The sequence below is a fragment of the Papilio xuthus genome, unplaced genomic scaffold (assembly GCF_000836235.2).
Source record: "Papilio xuthus unplaced genomic scaffold, Pxut_1.1 DF827461.1, whole genome shotgun sequence".
Lineage (NCBI taxonomy): Eukaryota > Metazoa > Arthropoda > Insecta > Lepidoptera > Papilionidae > Papilio > Papilio xuthus.
Window position 1 is genome coordinate 3,601,585 of NW_013531188.1, and position 22,188 is coordinate 3,623,772.

Below are 22,188 nucleotides of genomic sequence, written 5' to 3' on the forward strand. Positions count from 1 at the left end.
GTTAAACGTTAAAAAAGTTAAGCGCTTAAAATGTTGTACTCTATTTTATGTTCACTTTTACGATTTACATACGTAATATAACTACTTGATTAAATAGAAATAGCATGTTCGATGCTGTGACAAGATTACTTTTTAAATCTTCATATGGACATGTTAATTAGGTTCATTTTTCCATCATGTTGACTATTTTGTATTATATTTTAAAGTCATATTTTATTTCAAGTTAATGCCAAATACACCAATGCATGATACATTTTTTGTCATCTTAAAAGTTGGTAATATGTATACTTAAAGTGGGAAAGCGAATGTGATATTTATTTGTAGGTATAGTATATACGTAAAGTTTACTAACCGTCTCTATTTTCTTCATAAAGTACCTAAAGACACCATATCCGCGTAATAAGGGCCCTTCAAAAAGTGCCGAGTCAAAAAGGCTTAACGCTTTAGCGGGAGGTAGGGTACACAAAGGGCAGCAAACGTTTGGTGTGGACCTAAACAAACAAGGGTAGCTAGGAAGCTTGTTTTTTATTTGGCGAGAAACACGCAAGTCAACAAACTGTTCGCTTATAAACTTTGCCAGGAGGTGACAACATTTTGTGTTGAAAATATATTCATTTTTGAATTTTTTCACTTTTGTTGTTTTGAACTTTTGTTACAACATTTTTATAATTAATAGCGTTATTAAAATATTCGTGTAACATGTATTTGTTGTGAATATTATGAATTTAATTAATAAAAAACTATAGTTATGAATAACACAAACTTATCTAATGTCTTATGAGTGTAGAAATATTAAGCTTTTAGTAACCTGTCTTGAAATTGTACATTAAACAAAACAACTGCGATAAACAGTTGTCTCTTGACTGAAGTACGCCCCATCCTACTTAAATCATACTCCTAAAACAAAGGGGGTAATCATAATACGTGAAATGTACGTAAAAGTGTACGGCAGCTCCGTAGTGTATTGTTCTTAGCGGTTCGTTATTGTGGGGCTTAGAGGATCGAGCGGAGCTCGGTGAAGCATGCCGCCTCTCGACCGCGTACTATCTGATCACGGATCAGGGAGCTACAACCACGTCGCCCTCACCCCGCTCCCTCCCCGCCTGTATACAGGTCTTGTGACGCACTCAACATCCGATATCAAGATAACGATGTCTCCCGCTTCACTCGAACACTCGATATCACTCGAATCGACTCGTTCGAGCCGAGTAATTATTATCTATTTGTTTATAATGAATTGTAACCACTTGATTTTTATACCTTCATTTTCTCATTACGAGTGCGTACGTTAGCAATCAGCAATCAATGACTGACGTTATGTTATGACTCAAAGATAGCGGTCTCTCGCTCGTAGTCGCCCACTACACTATCTAATCGCAATACAAATCTAACCGATAGTGGCCACCGTTACCCGATACACATCTTTACATTGAAGTTATATCATTATTTATTAATGGTTTATGTCAAGTTTATCATAGGAGTTTATCAAACCTTTAACTTTGTAAGAGATATTTGTGACGAGCCTCTGACGATATCACTTGTGAATAACATTTTCGGTTAAACGTTATCAATCAAAATCAATAAACGTTCCAATCAAATGTACAATATTATTTATTTAGCCAATTAAAATGTATATCAACTCTAAGTTCTAAATAAGAAGACGGTTAAAAACGTATAAATCGTCCCAGTCTAGATCGCAACAAGAATGATATAATTTGTCTAGTCATGCCGTCGACATCGTAACAGTTCAATGGATTTCATTCGGTCTCTAGCGTCGATTGTTTAGTTTAATAAAGTGTAAAGTTCGCCAGCGCTGTGGCCAAGTGGAGCGCGGCGAGGCGTGCTTAAATAATTCATAAAAGAGCTCCAGTCGGCCATTAATAGAGAAACCGCAGCTGGGGCTCGCGGTCGCGTGTTGCTTAACACAATCGCGGCTAAAGTTCATCTCGTCAATGTACAAGTTCCCACCTATTGTGCCAGACTAACGGCTACATGATCTAAATTATGTGCATATATTCTTAAAATTTACTCCTTCACTGTTAAAAAATATCTCGTAACGACATAATTTGATATTAATAGCTTTTAGTTAGAGTTTTAATAAAATCAAATATATGTCAACATCGAAAAATTGTTTGCACTTTGAGAAATATTGAAGGATTGGTGTGGCGTGTCCGTTGGAAGGCGAGCATTGGTAGACAATGTGCACCCACATCTGGGTCACCGCCTCCTCGCCTGCGCCATGTGCACGACACTCGCACCCCCCCAACCCCTCGCACCCCCACACCACGACTCTAGCCCACGGTATTTACTCAGCTTGATATTCCCACAATCGAAGAATTGTACATTTGTTTTATTAAACCTTACACCCTGTTAACACACTATCGTAGTAGGGGGGCATTTAACTTTCAAACTTAGAATTTCTTTCTTTTTTAAATTACTATTGCACTATACTAAACGCTAACGCTAAAAAGTTAACCTCCTTTTCCTTTAAAAATCTCGGAGCGACCTAATAATGGAATTTAAAGAGTATAAATAAATCAAGACGAGTTCAAGAGGTTTAAAAATAAAATGAACCATGAATAATAAAATTGTAAAATAAAAGAGCGGGAATAGTAATGTATTTTGATGACGTTTCCACGGTCTGTAGCAACTAAATGGAGCATCGCTGCAAGATGCAGCTCCAGATTAAAAGCTCGACCGACTAAACCACGTGAAAATCGTACAAAAAGAGGAGTCACCCGCGGCATTAGCGGATGAGTGTCGGAGCCATTAGTGCAGCCACCCCAACCACCCGACCACCCCGCGCCCGCACCCCGCCCCCGCCTCCGCCCGAAACCCCGACATACCTCTTTTATTTCTCGCGCGGGGATGAACTCCTTAATGACAAACCTTACTATATCTTTTGTGGAGAGCTCACTGAAGTACGTATTTTGCGGCCCTTTTGTGGCTCGCTTTTTATTCAGCCCCGTTTCCAAGCATTTATAAAGCGAACTCCGACGTATACGAATGTGGATGCCGTTTTTCAAACGTATTACGTTGCTCATTACTTTTTAATTTACGCTACTATACGTTGGGACATGAATATCTTTAAATGACGCATTGTTTATGTTGTATTTATTATTGTCATTATCTATTAAAACATATTATTATTGTAGAAATAAAACAAACATATCTACGCCGCTAAAACACTAAGCAGTATTTATTATAATGTACAAGATTCCACTAATAGAAGATTCCATTTTAATCAGCTTATTTAATTAATCGTTACATTAAACTGTTATGTAATCTATTATAATAAACATTGGCAATAATAATAATGGTTTTAATATAACATTTATAAATATATTACAGTAGGTAACAACAATTGAATATATAGTGGAATCTCGATCTCGAATATGAAGGGAAATGCATATTTGACTTATTGAGCCTTCAACTTAATAAAGCAGTCTTAGAAATTATATATTTGACGGGGAATTCTTAGAATTTAGTGAATGGTAGAAATGAGTTATAAAGTATTAATATGTAATAAGATGCCTACGCTAACTAATATAACATTTTATTCGAGTAACTAAGTCGAAATAATTCAATATACCGAGATTCAGTTCAGGCATTTTTTCAACTTATTAGATTGTTTTAGTTAATAAAGTGCACGTTATAGAGATTCCACTGAATTTAATATTAAATTGCAAAAGCAAATTATCAACTCGACTATGCGATAAAGTTTCGCGGTGAACGGTGAACGCGGCCGTGATTTGCGGTCGATCGACGCGCCCGCGTACAATTGTGTCGCGTGTATCGCTTACACTGACAAAAACATTTTATAATTCAATAACAACAATGTGATTCATTGTTACATTAACAACGTTTTATGCGATAATCATTTCATTAAGTCATTATGTATGTTTAATATTGTTAATATTATGTATATATGTACTTTTGTCTCTCAAATACGTCTAATTTAGTTATAATTACAATACTTCTTAAATGATAAGTTAATAAGAAATCCTTCATAGTAAATTAGATGCACAATTTAACCGGAATTAGAAGAAATCAATATCGCCATAATCACAAAACGTGCAATAACCTTAATAAAGTATAATATTACTAGCTTTTTCCCGCGACTTCGTCCGCACGCAGGTAACAAAAACCTTAGTAAATTGCTTATACGTTCTTCCAGCTAAGTTCTATGCCAAATTTCATCAAAGTCCGTTTAGCCGTTCTGGAGATACCTTCTGACAAACATCCATCCATTTGAACTTCCGCAACTTATTAAAAATACCTTTAGTCATATTCAAAACGCAATACTTAGAAGCAAATTAGTATGTTACAATCAATTAATAAATTCGGGCATTCGTTTTTTCGGTCATTGGACAATTTTGACAGCATCAGCGGCGAAAGATGGACGCGGCCGCAGCCCACAAATTGCACTTTCATTCCGGTCCAGTGACCGCCACTATTGTCGCCGCAACACTGAATTAACTCTGTTGCTGACCATATTGAACGTGTCACTGATTGTATACACTGTTAATTGTACTGAAAAATCTACAAACTTATTCGATTTAATAAATATTAAATTACGAAATTAATTAAGCTAAGATTGCAAAAATATCTTCTAAATAAATGTATAAATTATAGAAGTCACCGATCTATTACTGTATAAATTATATTCCTTATAATAGCGTTTTAATTAATATGTAAATGCAAGTTCATTAGCTACTCAGTTATCAAAATCATTTCCATCAATAAATAGCCTATTAGCGATTAGCGTGTTTCATAACTGCTAATAATAAGGTCGATGTATTTATGAATATGAATTGCTGTCATTATTCAACCTTGGAATAACTTATCGAGTTATTGATTTCTATAACGGGCCATTTTCATTTCGCAAATTTCCTATCACATGTTATTACTTGTAAATGATACCATAGTCATTTCTTCTATTTTAGTTCTGTTATAAAGAATACACGGACAATGGAAACGCGAAGCGTGTAATCACTGAATTATTGGACATATCTGATTTGTAACGGAGAAAAATGTAAATTTATTTAGATGTATCATCATAGAATTTCGTTAAATAAAAAATGTGTAAGCAAAAAATCCTGTCAAAATGGAAATTATGAATCTATACGCTGTTAGTTTCTAAAATAATAAATATGAATGACAAGAAACTCGCCTATGTCTTAGAGTTGACTTAACGACCTTAGTAATCATAGACATTACAAAAACACTTCCCACGAGTAAGAGCCGTCATACACGGTCACCTCCAAGTTATCAAAGTTGATTGTGTACCGCGGCCTTATATTCGCATGCGTAGATCTCGTAATCAAACAGTGAGTGTGCGGCGACCGTAACAAGGGATCCAGTTTATTTCCCTCGTGCATTGTTTATCACTATAATTTATACATCGCGCCCGTTCGCTTTATCGGTTGCAATTATGTAGAGTCGGGTTATTATTGAATTTGTACCACGTTGTGTTGCGGCAACGTTTTGCGGTGCAGTATTTATACATGTAATTATTAACGGCACGCCACTTCATTGATTACCACCGTTATATCGTACGATAATATGTTAATTACGCGCTTAGTTACCTCGATGAGCTTTGTGAATTGCCTTCCAGTATGGAAATTATGTATATGAAATTAATTAGCTATACTGTCGACGTAAATTCTTGATATGTCCTTTAATTAATTTTATCATATGTACATATAATAGGAATATATTAATATATTTATACCAATAAGTAATTTCTTATAAAAAGACAGTTAAATTGTATATTTTTTCTAACATAATTATGTTATTACAGACGGAGATCGCAAAAAGACTGAATGCAATAATAGCTCAGATCCTGCCATTCCTGTCGCAAGAGCACCAACAGCAGGTCGCGTCTGCCGTGGAGCGAGCGAAACAGGTCACCATGACGGAACTCAACGCAATTATTGGGGTAAGCATTTTAAAACTAAACCTCACACCTAGCTCACTTCTATAGTTTTTAATCTGATTCTTTATCATCATCAACCTATAACCATTACTGCTGAATGTAATCCTTCCTCTATTGTGCGTCTCTCTGTAATATGTATTGTTAAAATCACAAGAATAGGGTGACAAACGATTTGGAAGTTGAAAAGATATTCCTTTACATAAAGGAAAAAGATAGGAAGACATTGGTTTACATGACATTCTAAAAACATTATCATGTCTTGCACAAAATCCATAATAACATTGACTTAAATTTGCAACATCTATTTACGATATATACTTTTCGATGATGGGCGTGATTGTTACATGTTGATGAATCATTATGACAACATTATTCTGTGTAAGCGATGTTTATTCAGTTATTGAAAACTGCACATTGTAATGTTCATATCGAGTGATGTAATATGTTAGTTTATTCAGATGTTGAGACATGTATCAGTACAGCCGTCAACGCCACAATATTTGCACAGATGCTTCGTAAAGAAATCGATTACGGCTTTCAAAGTTTTTTTTTTATTTGTATTAAAAACAATACTTTATAAAATAAACGGACACTTGAAATTAGATTTCATTTGAAATCAATATGAAACTTAACAATCAAGTCATATTAATAATATTATAATAGTAGAGATTGCTTTACTCTGCGTTCTAATCTGATACTTATTTCCTTTGACTAGTTTCGTGGGTGCTAATAAAACTGAAACTTAAATGATACCCAAAAAACAACTTTTCAGTGACCTAAATCGATAATATTGAACATCTCTGTAGCTTTCTATTCTACATCTATGTTTTTATTATAAAAATCGCGAATGAATATATTTATCATTAAGTGTAAATCCCGTTTTGCAATTTACACGGAGCGTCGATGGAAACGCGTAAACATTTAAACACAGCGGGTATAACATATCATAAATCATGTTAAAATTCTAGCTAAGATATAACTATTAATTTGTTGGCGGGGTAACGTGACTGGAGCGATTTAAACACGTGTTTTGTTTGTACAGCGGCTCGATGTAAATGTGCCGTGGAATGTTTAGCAGTGCTGCCCTCTCCCGGCTGCCCCGCGCCTTGTGGCATCTGTCCAAACAATCCTCTACTCTATGCCGTATTTTATTACTCTTTGCCTGTATAGGTTACTACACTCTATTCTATCTTTTTTAATTGATTAAAAAGCTTTTGTTGTTTTTTTTAATAGATCAAATTATATTTCACCTTCGCTCTAAATTTTACAACACAACAGTCTCAATTCCTTCTGCCGTTTCATATTTAAGTGTTAATATACTCAAATAAAACACGCTGAAGGACCTATCAAATTAAATACATGATTGATTCTGTTGTGAATTGAGGCTTTTTAACAAATTGAGGAATTTAACAAACTTACTACCTAAAAGACGGCTCTGATAAGAATTACTGTCAGCCAGTCTTATAATACTTAAAAGTTACCTTTAAAATAAAATAATCCATTCAAATTTAACTATACGATTATAACGATGTTCAACTTGTTTAATATAAGTAACACAAGCTAATAAAATTATATGTTAAACATTAATTATTAATGTTAACTGCTCAAAACGGCTTAGTATAACAAAATTTACATTAGAATATAACAAATGAAACGCCAAGTCGGTGGTAGCGGTAGACCGTACAATATACCCGTTGGAACCGAACTAGGGGTGAGGGGGGAGTGGTGTAAAATAAGTTAATTCCATGAAGGCGCTGCTTTCAACAGGTCGAAAGTTCTATCGTTAATTAAACGGTCTAAGCCGTGTAGTTGGCTCCTCGCCAACGACAGCGAATTGATAAAATTGCTTCCAACTCGAATACGTCTGAGATGAAAATATTTTGCCTCATTAACTTAATGTCTTTCCATCTCACGGTGTGATTTTATATTTTAAAACAAACATTACGATCTACGTAACCTAATTAGATATTTGTGTGACAAATTATGTCGCTTGAATTTCACGAAAGCGTATTTTTAGAAATCCTTGGATGAATTTAAACTGTTAAAATACTAATGCCAATTTTTACTGAATATATTTAGTGGTGTAAATTGTAAACAGAAATAAAATGTTAAAAACAATTTTCTCAACAAGAATAGCAATGTCTAACTGGATGTGACATGTGAACGAGGTTACACTATTAGTGTGTACCGCCTAATGAAAACACGTACATTACAGTCGTATTAGCACTCACATCAATTCGCATACGCTCGTTAAACAAATCTAGCGAAGTGTTTTTCTAAGTAATATCACAATTGCTTCATTTATCTAAGCCTTTAGTCATTGTTAGCTATTCACATCGAAATCTTACATTTAAACAATTAACATATGTTGTAACTATAACCTTCGTTTTTAATATTTTATTTAGGTAATATAATAGATTTAAAACTCTACTAGGAACTACTACATGACCTCTTTGAAGATAGCTCATGCATGAACCTTCCAGTGTTGTTATAATGTTCTTTGGTTGTTTGTTAGAATTACAATAAAACTAGGTGTCGCCCGCGACTCCGTCAGCGCTGAATTACTATGCTCTACATCTACGTCAAATTTCATCAAGATCCGTTGAGCCGTGTTGGAAATATCTGGTAACAAACATCCATCCATACATTCATGTATTTCGCATTTATAATCTTAGTAACATTTAGATAAATTATAAAGATCAAGTTTCAAAAATTTACTTAAATGACTAACAAGCGAACATTTGTAGTCTCTGTTTAAAATCTAAATTAAATCTTTCAGTCTAACATTATTAAATTTCAATGAAGTTTTTTTTATATTTAGATAAATGGTTTTTCATGTTTTTAACTTCCAAGCTCATATTTTAAATAATTCAATATATTTGTAGGCGAACCACACAATTCTACAACCGCAATGTATAGAAATAATAAACAAATCATTAAATCGTTCCCACATTTCAACGAGTCGTTTGGTATCCAGGGTAGTCGACGGCTAAAATTAATCACTTTGTAGATAATGAGTTCCAAAATAAAGCGGTGAAACACTCGACGTTCTTCAGCCGTCAGTGCGCTCGATAGCTCGAGAGTTGGATGTATGCCAACACGATTAGTAACCTCACTAGACAATCACAACTTATCAATTCAAATCACCACCTGACATGGATTTATCACACAAAATTCTTATATGTTTTATCGAGCGAACAGAGAAAACACTTCACATTTTGTCAATTGTCAAATATAGGCGAGTCAACATGCTAGATAGATTTGCTTTGGTTTAAGTTACTAGATATATCGTTATTTAAAATGTTTTCACAGATTAAATATACTACAGATTTAATTATAAACTGTGAACTTCATGTTAATAATTAAAATCATATTTAAATCAGAAAATACTGTAATTATATTGAAGAGATATCAGAATTCCGTCACTTTATCTGGTTTTAATTTTCCCATCATCAAATATTTAAATAATTAATACATGTGTTTTTTAATGTTGGCCGCGAATCAACTATTTCATGAATTATTAATACAAATCTTAAAAATTGCGTAGTATTAATAGTCATTGATAATTTACCTGTCCGTCTCGCTAATCTACGATCTTAAACATTTGAAGGTTCACATGCAAAACGACGTTTTTTTTTAAAATAATTAGAGGTGAATACATTTTTGATATCATTTGAATATTTTATTTATTTATTGCAGGCAAAACTAGATTTGTTGATAACAATTTTAATATAATACATTTGAGGTAGCACATATTTTTCAAAGAATTTGCATATCTTTCTTTTACCTCTTATTAAAGTTCATTGACTCCGAAATTTACAAGATTGCTATAGGTATGTTTTACCGTTCTTGGAGAAAAGTCGGCAAAACGCAATATCGCTTTTCCCCTATAAAGCACTCTAATTTAAATAAAAAAGCGGCGCCACCTTCCGTATGTCGGTCCTTTTTTATTACGAACCTTTTTTATTTTGGGGTCAGCGAGGGATCAAAGGGGCTCTCCCTCGGGAGCAGCCCCGCGCCCGCACCTCCGCTCGACACCGTCTGATTTGCAACGATTCCGCCGCACGCCGATTTGTGAACAGGGAATACTCCTCAAATTGGGGACTGTTTGCTCGACTATTAAAATCACTTACCGTCTCAAGTAAACCTCCATCGAACATAAGCGTTCTATTTTACGAAAAGTAGATATTGTTTTTAATATCGTCTTTTCCATTAACTTTGTTTACAATTGTCCGCAGTTTTTCTCTTCTATTTGATTTATTAGTGCGCAACGAAAATACATTTTCCCTTACTTCGTACAAATCAAGATCCCGGGAACGACGTTTGAATGTGCCAAGTGACTATTGTGTAAAGGTAACATGCGTGAACTGATCAACAATAACAGAGAATTTATCGTGACGTCGTCGCTACGGCACGCTAGCGTCGCGGAGGGTATATCATTTCTCGTTTTGATTTTATTCCGCATCGTCGAACAGGGGTGGTGCCCGACCGTCGAGGTAATAGCTTCCAGATACGATCCCCCCTTGCCTCACCAATGACAGAAATGTTCTTTACATTGAAACAATATTCACGAAACATCTGCAAATCGCTAGGACGTGCAACCCCTGACACAACTATACGCGATTTAAATGTTGCGACATGTCTTTTGTTATGATAGTAAACACCACTAGAGGTAAATATGAATACCATAATAGATATAATACCGCAGAGAAATTATTATGTGGTATCTAGTTTGCGGAACATTATCTCGGGTGACATATAAACAAACATGACGCGTCTAGCAAACATTAGCTCCGTTTATTTCTTCGTCGATAACTCTATAATGATAGTTTCTCATCCAGTTTACGGGCGTCGAGTGAAAAAATGATGACGGGAAATGAAATGCCGACGCTCGGATAACTACTGGCACTCGAGCGAGCTGCGGGAATTTGTCATTTTTTTCCTAGACAACGTCCCGAAGCGGATAATGAATATTGCATTGCGGATGTTTTTCCTGTACTCGTTTTTTATATTTGTATCTTAAATAATACGCATGTTAACACCTTGCACTCTTTTCTTACAATTAAAATGTTAGATTTACTCATAAACACTTTACCTGTAAACACATAGACAAAATGTTTTACATATTACTTTTTTAATTAACCAAACATCTGCCTGTTTCTTTAAAATGTTCTTTTTATAATTTATTCTTTTCACATCTTAACCGTGTTCCATTTTCAAATCCATCTTTTTTAAATAAACGTATAAAACAGATAGAAATAACCTTTCAAATATGATACGCTCGCTCCTTACATTCTTTATTACATTTTATTTACATAAAAAAATAGTATATCAAATAAACCACGTCTCAAAGCAACGAACATTGTAATTGAAAAGTTAACAAGAAACGGCTCCAGTTCCACAAATGGTGTTTAGATTTGTCGATAGGGCACAATACAGCTGATGTATCATTAGAAGCAATTACGTTGAAAGTGTAACACGTGTCGACGTCGCGTGCCGCCTCGAGGCTTCCCGTCTAATGGTGCGTGAGGACTGATCCCATTCCCCTGCCCCCTGCCGCCTTCCCTCCCACCTCACACCCCTGCCACCCCGTCTCGATAAACTGCCCTCTTTACAGCGAACGCTGTCGGCTTCGGTTAGCCTTTGCCAGGGGACTGTTTCGCCACCTCTTGTTTTTCCATTTCTATTGCTCCAGCGCTGTGAATTTGTAAAATTCTTTTCCTATTACTTTAGCTTATTGGACATTTCTCTCTACCTAATTATTAAATATCCAACATTGTTAACTTATAAAAAATGTTTATAGTTTTCTTATTTAATTAAGTAAATAAACTTTGAATATTAAATTACTTTAATCCAACACTTAGATCTAAAAGCAGTATTTAATAATAAACCTGTGACGTTATAACATTATTGTACAAAAAAAATTAAAAAAATTACCTTTTGTGTCATGACACAAATCATGATATATATGTCAAGCTCATGAGCTTAGCATTCAGATAGCAAATCAAAAGTCTTTTACTTTTAAATTAATTGAACTGAACACGTAAATCGACGATTTACATATGTCCATTTATCCGACGTTCTTACGGTGAAGGAAAACATCGTGATGCAATGAACGTGATGCACATATCTGAGAAGAAATTCAAAGATATGTGTGAAGTCAACCAACCCACACTTGGCCAGCGTCTATGGCCTAATCACCCTTAACTTAGGGTAGGCTCCGAGCACCTCGGTGGGGACGTATAGTGAGCTGATGATGATGAAGACGTGTTGATTTTAAATAGACACACATAAGCTCAAAATATCTGAATAAATAAATAATAATCCGATGACATTGAGACAGTAAATGCGGCGTGAAAACCAGAACGCGTTGGGGCATTATTCTCGCGACAATAGCTTTCAAGAGCGAGCACGTCTGCTCTCTCGCATCCTAATAACATTACATTGAACGTGGGGGAGACCATTCTTTTTTTTTTTAGTACGTACAACTTTTTTGAACAATCTTTTCACGCTTTAAACGTAACATCTTTTTAAAGTTAACAGCAATATATGAAAAATTGTTTCTTTAAGTTTAGACTCTCTATTTATATTAAAATGTACATACAAAATAAATAAGTGTTTATTATCTACTTTGCGTAATACTATTTATTGCAAAAATTTAAAAAAAGCTAGTTACATTGTTGACTTTTAATGTATAATTCATAAGGTAAGATATGAAATTAGCAAAGGCATTAAGATATGAAACCTGTCGAATAATAAACATGCTAATTAAAGTATTACAAAAACAATGTTGCGTCTCAGCGATATCTACATAAGTTTTAAATAAAAAACGACAAGGTTCAAGTTTTTATCAAGCCTATTTAAATCGCACGTTATTCACTAATTGTACGGAAATACAAATGTTCATTAAAGGAATTAAATTACTTTGTCTTCACAGTAAAATATGAACCTATGTACAGTCATCAGCTACAAATATAAGAGTATGAGAACAAAAATATCAAATATTACTTACAAAATTGAGGCAAAAAACATAATGCCCCGGAGACTATTACCCACATTTAATCACTTCAGAGTATGCGAGCCAAAAAAAATATCGCTGCGAAATATCAACACGCCACGTTATTGTCATTCATAACAGGCGCGAGGGGGTGGCGGGAGCGGGCTGGGTGTGGGCGTTGAGGTTAGGGGCGCGTCGCTCTCGATAGCGGCTCGTGTTGTACCAGCCGTTTCAACGTGCCACGGCTTTGTGTCTCCACTCTAGTTTAGATTCCTCCGGGGGTTTTGCACTTACCCGTCTCTCTACTTTTACACGTTGCCTTTTATAATAATAAAAAAAAACTAAAACAAAACATGTTCGGATCGTAAATTGTTTCTATTTTTGATAAATTTTTACCTTGTTTTTATTTTGCGGTATACTGGTTTAGCTTTAGGAAACCGGTCTAATGTTTAGAATGGTAATGATTATAACTCGAAGCCGCCGTCTAATTATAAAAACATGTCCATTACTGACGCCTACACCGCACGCAATGTTAATTACCTAAAAGACGCCATCAAATGAATTTTGATGTTATTAGAATTTGTTTTGAAGTAATTGGTATAGAACTAATTTACTATACCTACGACAATCCCCTCGATGAAAACGCACTTCGGGCTAAGTGGCGCTCGCCACCTTTTGACACACAATAAATCACAGCAGCGAGCGGCCAATAAAAAACATGTTCCACCCTCGCCGAAAAACCAATTAATTTTCGACGGGTGAAAAAAATATTCCGCTCGACGGAGCGAAAAAAAATCCCGGGCGGTGGAGTCGAGAGGGTCAGGGTAGAGGAGGACGCGCACGCGGGAGAGGAAGCGATAGAGTAGTAACGAGTGAAGATCAGGACGCGGTATTAATAAACTTAAACGAGACGAGATAGGACAGGGGAGCGCCGAACTCTGAGTGGAAAAAGGGGAATAATGCAGAAGGAGTAATCAATTTCGCCCACTCGACGCCGCCGGCAGCGGGGCTCTCATTTAAATTTTAAAATATCACCGCGCGTAGGGGAGGGGTTCCATGAGGGACTTTTTAATTTGATAGTTTAAAAATGCACGTCGCCCTGTGACATAATCACTTGATCCTTCCACGATTGTTTACATTGCCCGTAGGAAAATCTTTGCCTCTATACGTTTAAGTAAATAAACTGTACATAATTTTGTAGTGAGCGCTCCTAAAATATTAATAAGTAGTTTCTAAATTTTAATTACAAACTAAACTCTCAACTGTTTATTTAACGCAACGATGTGTGATTTGTCAGTTTAAATGGATTGGAATATTTTACAAAGAAAACTTAAACTTGGCCACCCAATAAAAATGACACATCTTAAGAAAATATGTAGAAAGTGAAAAACTATTTTGGCAAATTTATAAAAAAAATTGTTACGTTGCCAATATATATTTTAACAGGGTTCCGTAATTTCCATTCTTTGTATTAATTATAGTATTTTATTTTGTTACCAGCAACAAAGGCCAGATCTGCCACGATTATTGCAACAGATGCACGCAGCGCATTTACCCGCGCACGGTGCGCCGCCGCTTCCACTGCTGGGCCAAGGCGCGCTGCCCCCCGCGGGTCTGCTCGGCCTCGGCGTACCACACCATCCACTGTCAGTCTTAGCTAAGCCACCTGAAATTCACAGACCCGACGACAAGGGAAACGGTAAGTTAACAATCATATATTTAATACAATAGTTCCAAAGGTCTCAATGTATTTATTACAAAAATAACTCGATTAGCCCAGTCTGGTCAAAGTGCACAGAGTATAAAATATACTAATAATATTAATCGTAATTACATTTACGTTTATCCTACATAAGCCTATTTGTAAGAACTTGAATACAAGTACTGATAAAACTGATAATTTACTTTATCTTTATTTGGTTACATTATTTAAACATTTTAAAAAGTAAAATATTTTTAAAGCAATTTAAACCCAAGTTCATTAGCACGGTTGTAAAACAACACTTAAAAAAAATATCATGTTTATGAGTAAAATATAGAACTGTGTAACAATGTCTCAGGTTCATAGTTGAGGAAGCGACGAATTATTTCGGATCGATACCCTCCGAGTGAATACTTTAAAAGCCGCGTCGTGCGACCGTCTTGTTTGTGTTGTGCCGGGTATGGGGACTATTAGAGCCCTCGATCCCGCTTCTCTATCAATATTTACAATCTTCGAGTGGCTTTTTGAACTCGATGTTTACGTGTTTTCGGATCGCTGACGGCTACGCCTCTGGAGATATCGGTTCCTGCGGGCTTGACTCACTTCCTCAAAACTTACCTACACGCATGTTTGCGCAGACTAAACAAATACTTGCAGCGACACTACACGTAAACGACGATATCAAATCTTAAATGTATAAAGTACTTGATTTTATGTGTACTACGTGTTTGTGATAAAATTCACATTAGTTGTTTTGCAGTTTTGAAATTGATATTACCTATATTGTAGTCATTGACTTATCATATAATTTTCATTCAATGTTAATAAATACTATGGGACATGATATTACAGTCCAAAAAAGTAGAATAAGATTCAATGTTGCCCTTATAAGCCTTCATAAGATGGCTAAAGAAATATGTAGTTCATAACACAGGCATATAAATAAATACCATGGGTACGGGATAAGGGATAGCTGTTCAGCGGTTGCGGATTGTATACTTATCCTCGCAAACAGGAAACAAGTCGGTGGTGTGGAACGGGTAATCCGCGCGTCGGCAGCGGGGCTGCGGGGTCGGGGGGCTGCTAGAGCGCCGCAAATGAAAATGTAACACAGAAATGGATTTGGAAGCCGCCCGTCGCCCGACGCCCCGGTTAATTACAAAAGCAAGCGGTAATCTGCGCTCCGGGATGTTCCGGCAACCCCCCAACCCGCCCTCCGGTGACCCGGTGCCTCGCCTGCCACTTCCCCGGCTAATTTGTGCCATTATCGGTGTACTGATGTAAGAGTTACCGCGCAGATGGCCCCCACCCGCCCTGCCAGCAGCCGCCCCGCATACAGCCCGCGCTCAATTAATTATTCCCGGCTGGTGTGAGAGTCGCGTGTTTTAGTCAATTAGTAACGTAATTTTGCGGGTGACTTGAGTGCGCGCCATCGCCTGCCGCCCGCCGCCGCCGCCGCCCGACTCGAGCGCAGCGTTTTAGTGCTCGCTAAATTATACATGCGAGGATTAATATGATTAATGTCCGGCGGCGGCCGTAATTACAATGATAATGGCATAGGTGTGTTATTACGAATAATTGCCCTAATGGATGCCCGCTCTTTAACGTGCTGCTTCTTTGTTAATACTTTTTTATTTAAGCTATGTAAACTTTAATATCACTTTTTACAAATTGATTGAATAAACAGTTTTCAAGTTAATAATTGCGAAGTAAAGATTTTATGGAGAGCGAACATTGACTTTTCGTATTACGGCAATTAATTAATTGCCATACAAATTTTATATTTCTACTTTTAAGAACAAAAATGAACAAAAAGTTATCGTAGCTAATAATTTATCAATAACCAATAATCAAATATATTTCTTTTTCATGCATTTATGCAACATTTAGTTATAACAAACGTAGAACTAATTGATACATGCATAAATTACTCGACATAAGCGCACAAACAGCATAATGCGGCACTTTGTACACAAACGTGCATATTAGACGTATTTAATTGGGCGGCAGTGGTCGAGGAGTACAGCGCCATCTTGCGGCTAATTGATGCTATGTGTTTAAATTAATAGCAGCGATAGTGAGGCAGACAATCTCATAACTATCCATACATATTTATTATTATGTATATTGTATCTCAAGCAATCTAATATCGTAATATTATCACATGACATAATCTATGAAAGTATTTATTTTCATACATTCCTTATTCCGATCTTAATAATATTATAAAAACGAAACTTTAGATGGATGGATGTTATTACAAAGTATCTCCAGAAAGGCTCAATGGATCTTGATGATGAATTTTAGCATTGATGTAGAACATAGTCTGCAAGAACACTTAGGCTACTAATTAACTTTATTTTTAAATTCCGCGTGGATAGAGTTGCAGGCGACAGCTAGTAATATAAATTCTTTAGTTTAATATTTCTAAATCAATTTATTATAGATTATAGATTGATTATTCAGAAGATAAACATTTCGGTGACACCTTCAAATAACATAAATAGAGCCGGATATACTTGATACATAATTAAGGTATCGTTTGACAGACGGGGGCGCGTACACTCGCGCCGACACCTGCTGCAATATTCATACCACTTTACAGCCGCACCTGAACCCTAACTATACATTTACTTGTGTTCCATTTCCTCAGATTATAAAGCTTTGATAATATGTCACGTGAACTTGATGACGTCATACAATTTCGTTAATACAATTGATATAATTGTTGCCATGACAACAACGTGATTTGTTCCACATAATTGATACTTAAATGAATTAATTTGTTTGCAGGTATCAGTTCAGCGGAAGAAAGACATGTAAGTAAAGAGTTTTCTATTTGAAATTTTATTGCATCACAATATTGTTTTTGTTATATAAAATACTTATTTCTGTATTCGTTATTACGAATGCATATATGAAATCTAGTAGAATTTTATACAAACTGAATACACAAACGATGTTCGTAATGTGCTGCAATTTATTATTGAAACGTGGTAAAATATTTGGCCGCATTTCGCTTTGCAAAAATTCAGGCACATATGCAAGAATTTCTATTCGAGAACGCGAACCTCGAGTGTCGCTCGAACACGTTGATTTCATAACACCGCGCCGCCGCCTGAAACAAGAGGGCGGTTGCCACTGACGCGACCCATACCTAGGGTTGACAACTATTTATTCATAAAATATACATATTACATTTTTCTTGATAATCAAAAGTAGAACAAAATATGGAAGACAAATATCACACGGTTCAAGCGATTGATACATAAGTTAACTAATAATATTATTTTACGTAAAACAGGACTCAGTTTACAATAATCACGAACAGAATATTTTTCTAAAGTGAACTTAATATTCTATATTGTGAAATGTATTTAGTTATTCTACCCCATAATTTAGGACGTGTAAGGAGCTACGATATTCATTAATCTAGTTCATCAAATCGGTCCCTTAATAGTAGCAAAAAAATCAAATACATATTATGTATCAACCCTAGCGTGAAGTGCAGCGGCATACGTTAGCGATGTGTCGGCGGTGGGGTACGACGGAAGGGGGTTGCACCACCCTTGCCACTCCACTGAACGCAGCGCGTCAGGGTTGATCCACATTGACAAGTTTATTCCCGACATGCCTCACGGGATTTCAAGCATTTCGAGAGGGAGTGAATTTTTATTAAGTGTAATGCAACTTGCAACTGGATTACATTAAGCAATTGGGGTGATAGCGAAGATTTTGGGTAGTTACCCAAGATAATTGTGGTTTATGTTACCTTATTTATTATGACTCTATTGAAATTTAAACTCTCACGGCTATTTTGATGTGAAGTTTGACACAATTTAAACACTAATACTTAAAAAAAAGCAATGACGAGTTATGAATATAATAAATACAATGCTTAATTACATTAATTTGTTTTTAAATAAGGCGTAGTCTACTAACAATTTACGATAAAACAAGGACTACGATAACATTTATTTCAGTAATGGTATAATCTATTTATTACCCGACTGACAGAGGTTATTTTTTTTTATTGTAATGTAATTATTATACAATATGTTTGTAACAGCCCTAAAATAAAGTGCAACCGACATGCATGGGAATCGATATCGCACACCTCCTAACACTTTGTTGACTAACCTACTTCTCCAACTCTCGCGCCGAATGCTTTTGTCACTTTGACGCGCTTTAATGTCTGAACTGAACGTGACGCAGCTATATTTGCATCCGGTCCTGTAATCAACGTCCTCTCTAACAATGCTCGTACTAGATTCGTTGAAAGTTCTGTTAAATTACTTTTTAAGTACTTTTTTATAATGCAAAGCTTGTACTTTTACATATGGTCACTGTGAAGTACATTCCTATTTTGTTAAGAATTTTAGGTTAGCAACGAGGTATAATTTATGTTGACTGTTAATGATAGTACTGTTAATTGTAAAAAAAGCAAATATATTGCTACATTATGATATTTTACAAATATCAATTGGATAAGGGGCCAGCACCACACTAGTACTGCCACTTAAATCATTTACCAAAACAGTTTCGAAACGTCGGGTTACATGTCTAGAGTTGCAGCGCGACACCGATACTAGGTCGTTAGCAGTCACGTCACGGAGTTGCCGATGCCGGCTGGTTAATGCATCGCCTTGCCACACGATAAAATAGCAGAAGGGCAAATAAGGTTTACACAGAGTGACGCGACCGTCGTCTGCACGCGGCGTCCGGCTCGCTCGTTTGTCCGGCACCCATATTTTTGTTGCGAATCACGCAGACTCTACACTGTTGCAATTCCGTTATTTATTTACGGGCACGTCGTGTTCGTTTCTCAGATTTCTATTTTACAGCTGAGCAAAATTTTATTTGGCCCGCGTATGTCCAACTTTTTCTGTCCGTGTTTTATTTACTCGTCATAGCAAATATTTATTTTCGCAACTCTCGTTCGTTTTTATTTTGGTAGAAAATACGAAAGCGCAGACAGACAGCGTTAGTAACATTTTGTTTATAGTATATGTGATTTAATTTAATACGCCACTGCTGCTCATAGTCGAATGGAAGAAATGATTTAAAGTTTCCACAATGGAATCGGTATAAACTCTGGCAGTTTTACGAACACATAATTGAGCAGCGGCGCCTGCCGGGGCCGCCGCGCCGCAATCTCATTTAGGTAACATAATAACCGCGGAGTTATTCCGGCCGCCCGTTCGTTCGCTACCAAATCGCGTCTAATATTCAATTTAGCGGGCGAACCGCACAAAAAGTGCTCAGAGCGGGTTCATTACGGCGCGCATCTCGCCTCTTCATCCTCCTTACCTTATCTAAGCCGCCGTGAATAGCGCCCCCGCGACCCCACCGCCCCACGCCGCTCTCAAACCGCTTCGAGTGGAAAACTCGCAGGGCGAGGGCTGCTCGACCTTGTTTAGCATTCTCCTCGACTTCTTTATTTAATAGATGCCGAAAAAACTCCACTCGGAATAAATTTGCGTTTGTTCTCCGATACGCCTCGCTCGTTTCATGTCGGAAAGTGCCCGCGCGACTTTAATTAAGGTAGCGGCGGTGCGTGTAAATGCGACTTATTTATTGCGCTGGCGCCCGGCCGCTTTATTAAACCATTAAAACGAAATCGTACGGAGGTGTTCGTGCACCGGTGGCGGCATGTTTACGCGCGTCGTCGGCGGAGGCCGGCGCAGCGGCGGGTGCGGGAAGTGCGGCACCCCTCCTCGCAATTTATCGCCCGAGACTTTTCTTAATTGGAAGAAATGGCCACTTGTAATTATTAAGACGCCCTAAACTGAAACAGATTGTACGATAGCGCTCCTCGACATGCTTTAGCGTTTTCCCCGACAATCAACGAAATAAACATGCCTTTTTTATTTTGCTTTCTTTGTTTTACTTTGTTTTTTTCTGTCAACGAATTTTTATACAAGATTTTTGTTGAAAGATAACAGAACCCAAACAGTAAGTCGTTTGAATAATAATAATTGGCGCATCAAACTCTCGCTTATCGATAGCATCTGACAAGAGACAGCTTGAGTGGAAGCGTTAGCAAATCCATCTTGATATTACGGTACCTGATGCCAGTAGATTACCATTTCTCACTCCTCTACCTTGTATATATAGGTAATGTAAGTCGCATTGCGATTAAACACTCTCATTTCTGTGATATAAATCGTGGTCTTTACCTGATATTTACTTTAAATTCTTTGTCGATATAAGTAAGATACAGAGTAGATGATCTTTAAATATTTCATGAAGAAAAGTTATTGGATAAAATTTATAAATATCAAAATGTTTTGTTACTTGTGCATAATAAGGTTTGTAATACAAAACAGATTAATGTTATTCGTTCTTATATCATAAAAAAACTCATTATTCAAAAATAACACCAGGCTATTATTATTTTTATAACGTACAATATTGAAATTCATTCGAGCAACTGGCCACGAACTGCTATTGAGAATACAAATAAAAATAACAAATCAAGAAATAACAGCAGAAATATGAATTGAAAAGTTCACAGAAAAGCAACAAAGGAAGTAGCGTTCTTCGTAAAATGCTTACCGATGTGACACAATGGAGGGGCGCGTCAGGCGGTCGCGGGGGGGCGAAGGTAGGAGGGGAGGTATTGCTCTGCTGGCTTGCGGCTTTGTTCCCGATCCGGATCGCGTAGATTTATGCAGGCCTGATCGAATCGCACTCCCTGCCCCCCTCTACACCGCACTCCCCCCGCGCACCACCCGTAGCAGTACCTGCTCGCGTCCCTGTTGCCTGGATACAAGGGATTACCGCGTTAGTACGGATTACCTTGTGACTAGCGAATACTCTGTTCCAATGTTCTTTAGTTACTCTAACTTGTTAATTGAAATTGGTTACCTCGGTTGCAATGTCTTTATGCAATTCGATTAGTTAACATAATCATTGCAATTTGTTCCACTACACAATGTTTTACGTTAATTTAGTATAATACAGGCGTTCCTCTAGCAAATATTCTAAGAAAGTATGAAAATGTTAAAAGTCAAGTATTTCAAAAGACTACATCGTATATTCAGCTCACAGTAGTCAGTGTTGATTTGACACGGGTCATAAATAATGTCTGAACTGAGACCGCAAGTTGAGTTCGATGTTACGCCTCCATAATGTGGTTCACACACTATACACCTGAACATAATAACATATACTTCACATATATTGTTTAAATAGATAACGCTGCTAAAATCACTTTGTGTTTTTATTTGTTAAACTATAAACAAAATTTTAATGCTTGGCAAAATTATTCACCAATCTGTAAAAAAAAATCCTAAATCTAAAATCGGAATCGTCTAAAACGTGATATTGTAGTCAAAGTAAATTATAAATGGTGTTAATTTGATATTTAAATCTGTTGATAAAGTTGTTTACTATTTATTTTTACTTTGTGTAATTAAAGAGTAAGGGCGAGCTTTGCGGTGCGGTAGGAAAGCGTCCTCTGCGGTCGTCTGGTACGTGTGTAACAATGCAGCGTGCGGTGTTGCCTCACTCCCCTCCTACCCCCGCCCCGTTTTACACAAGCCTTGT

General features: G+C 36.5%; 1 protein-coding gene across 1 annotated transcript in view; it reads left to right on the plus strand.

Moving 5' to 3' along the window:
* Gro (groucho) overlaps positions 1–22,188 on the plus strand; it is a 50,946-nt gene that overhangs the window by 17,185 nt on the left and 11,573 nt on the right. Inside the window, exons 5-7 of the mRNA XM_013314508.1 lie at positions 5,804–5,941; positions 14,436–14,634; positions 17,431–17,456. Coding sequence (XP_013169962.1) covers positions 5,804–5,941; positions 14,436–14,634; positions 17,431–17,456 — 363 coding nt within the window. The remainder of the gene's footprint in view (positions 1–5,803; positions 5,942–14,435; positions 14,635–17,430; positions 17,457–22,188) is intronic.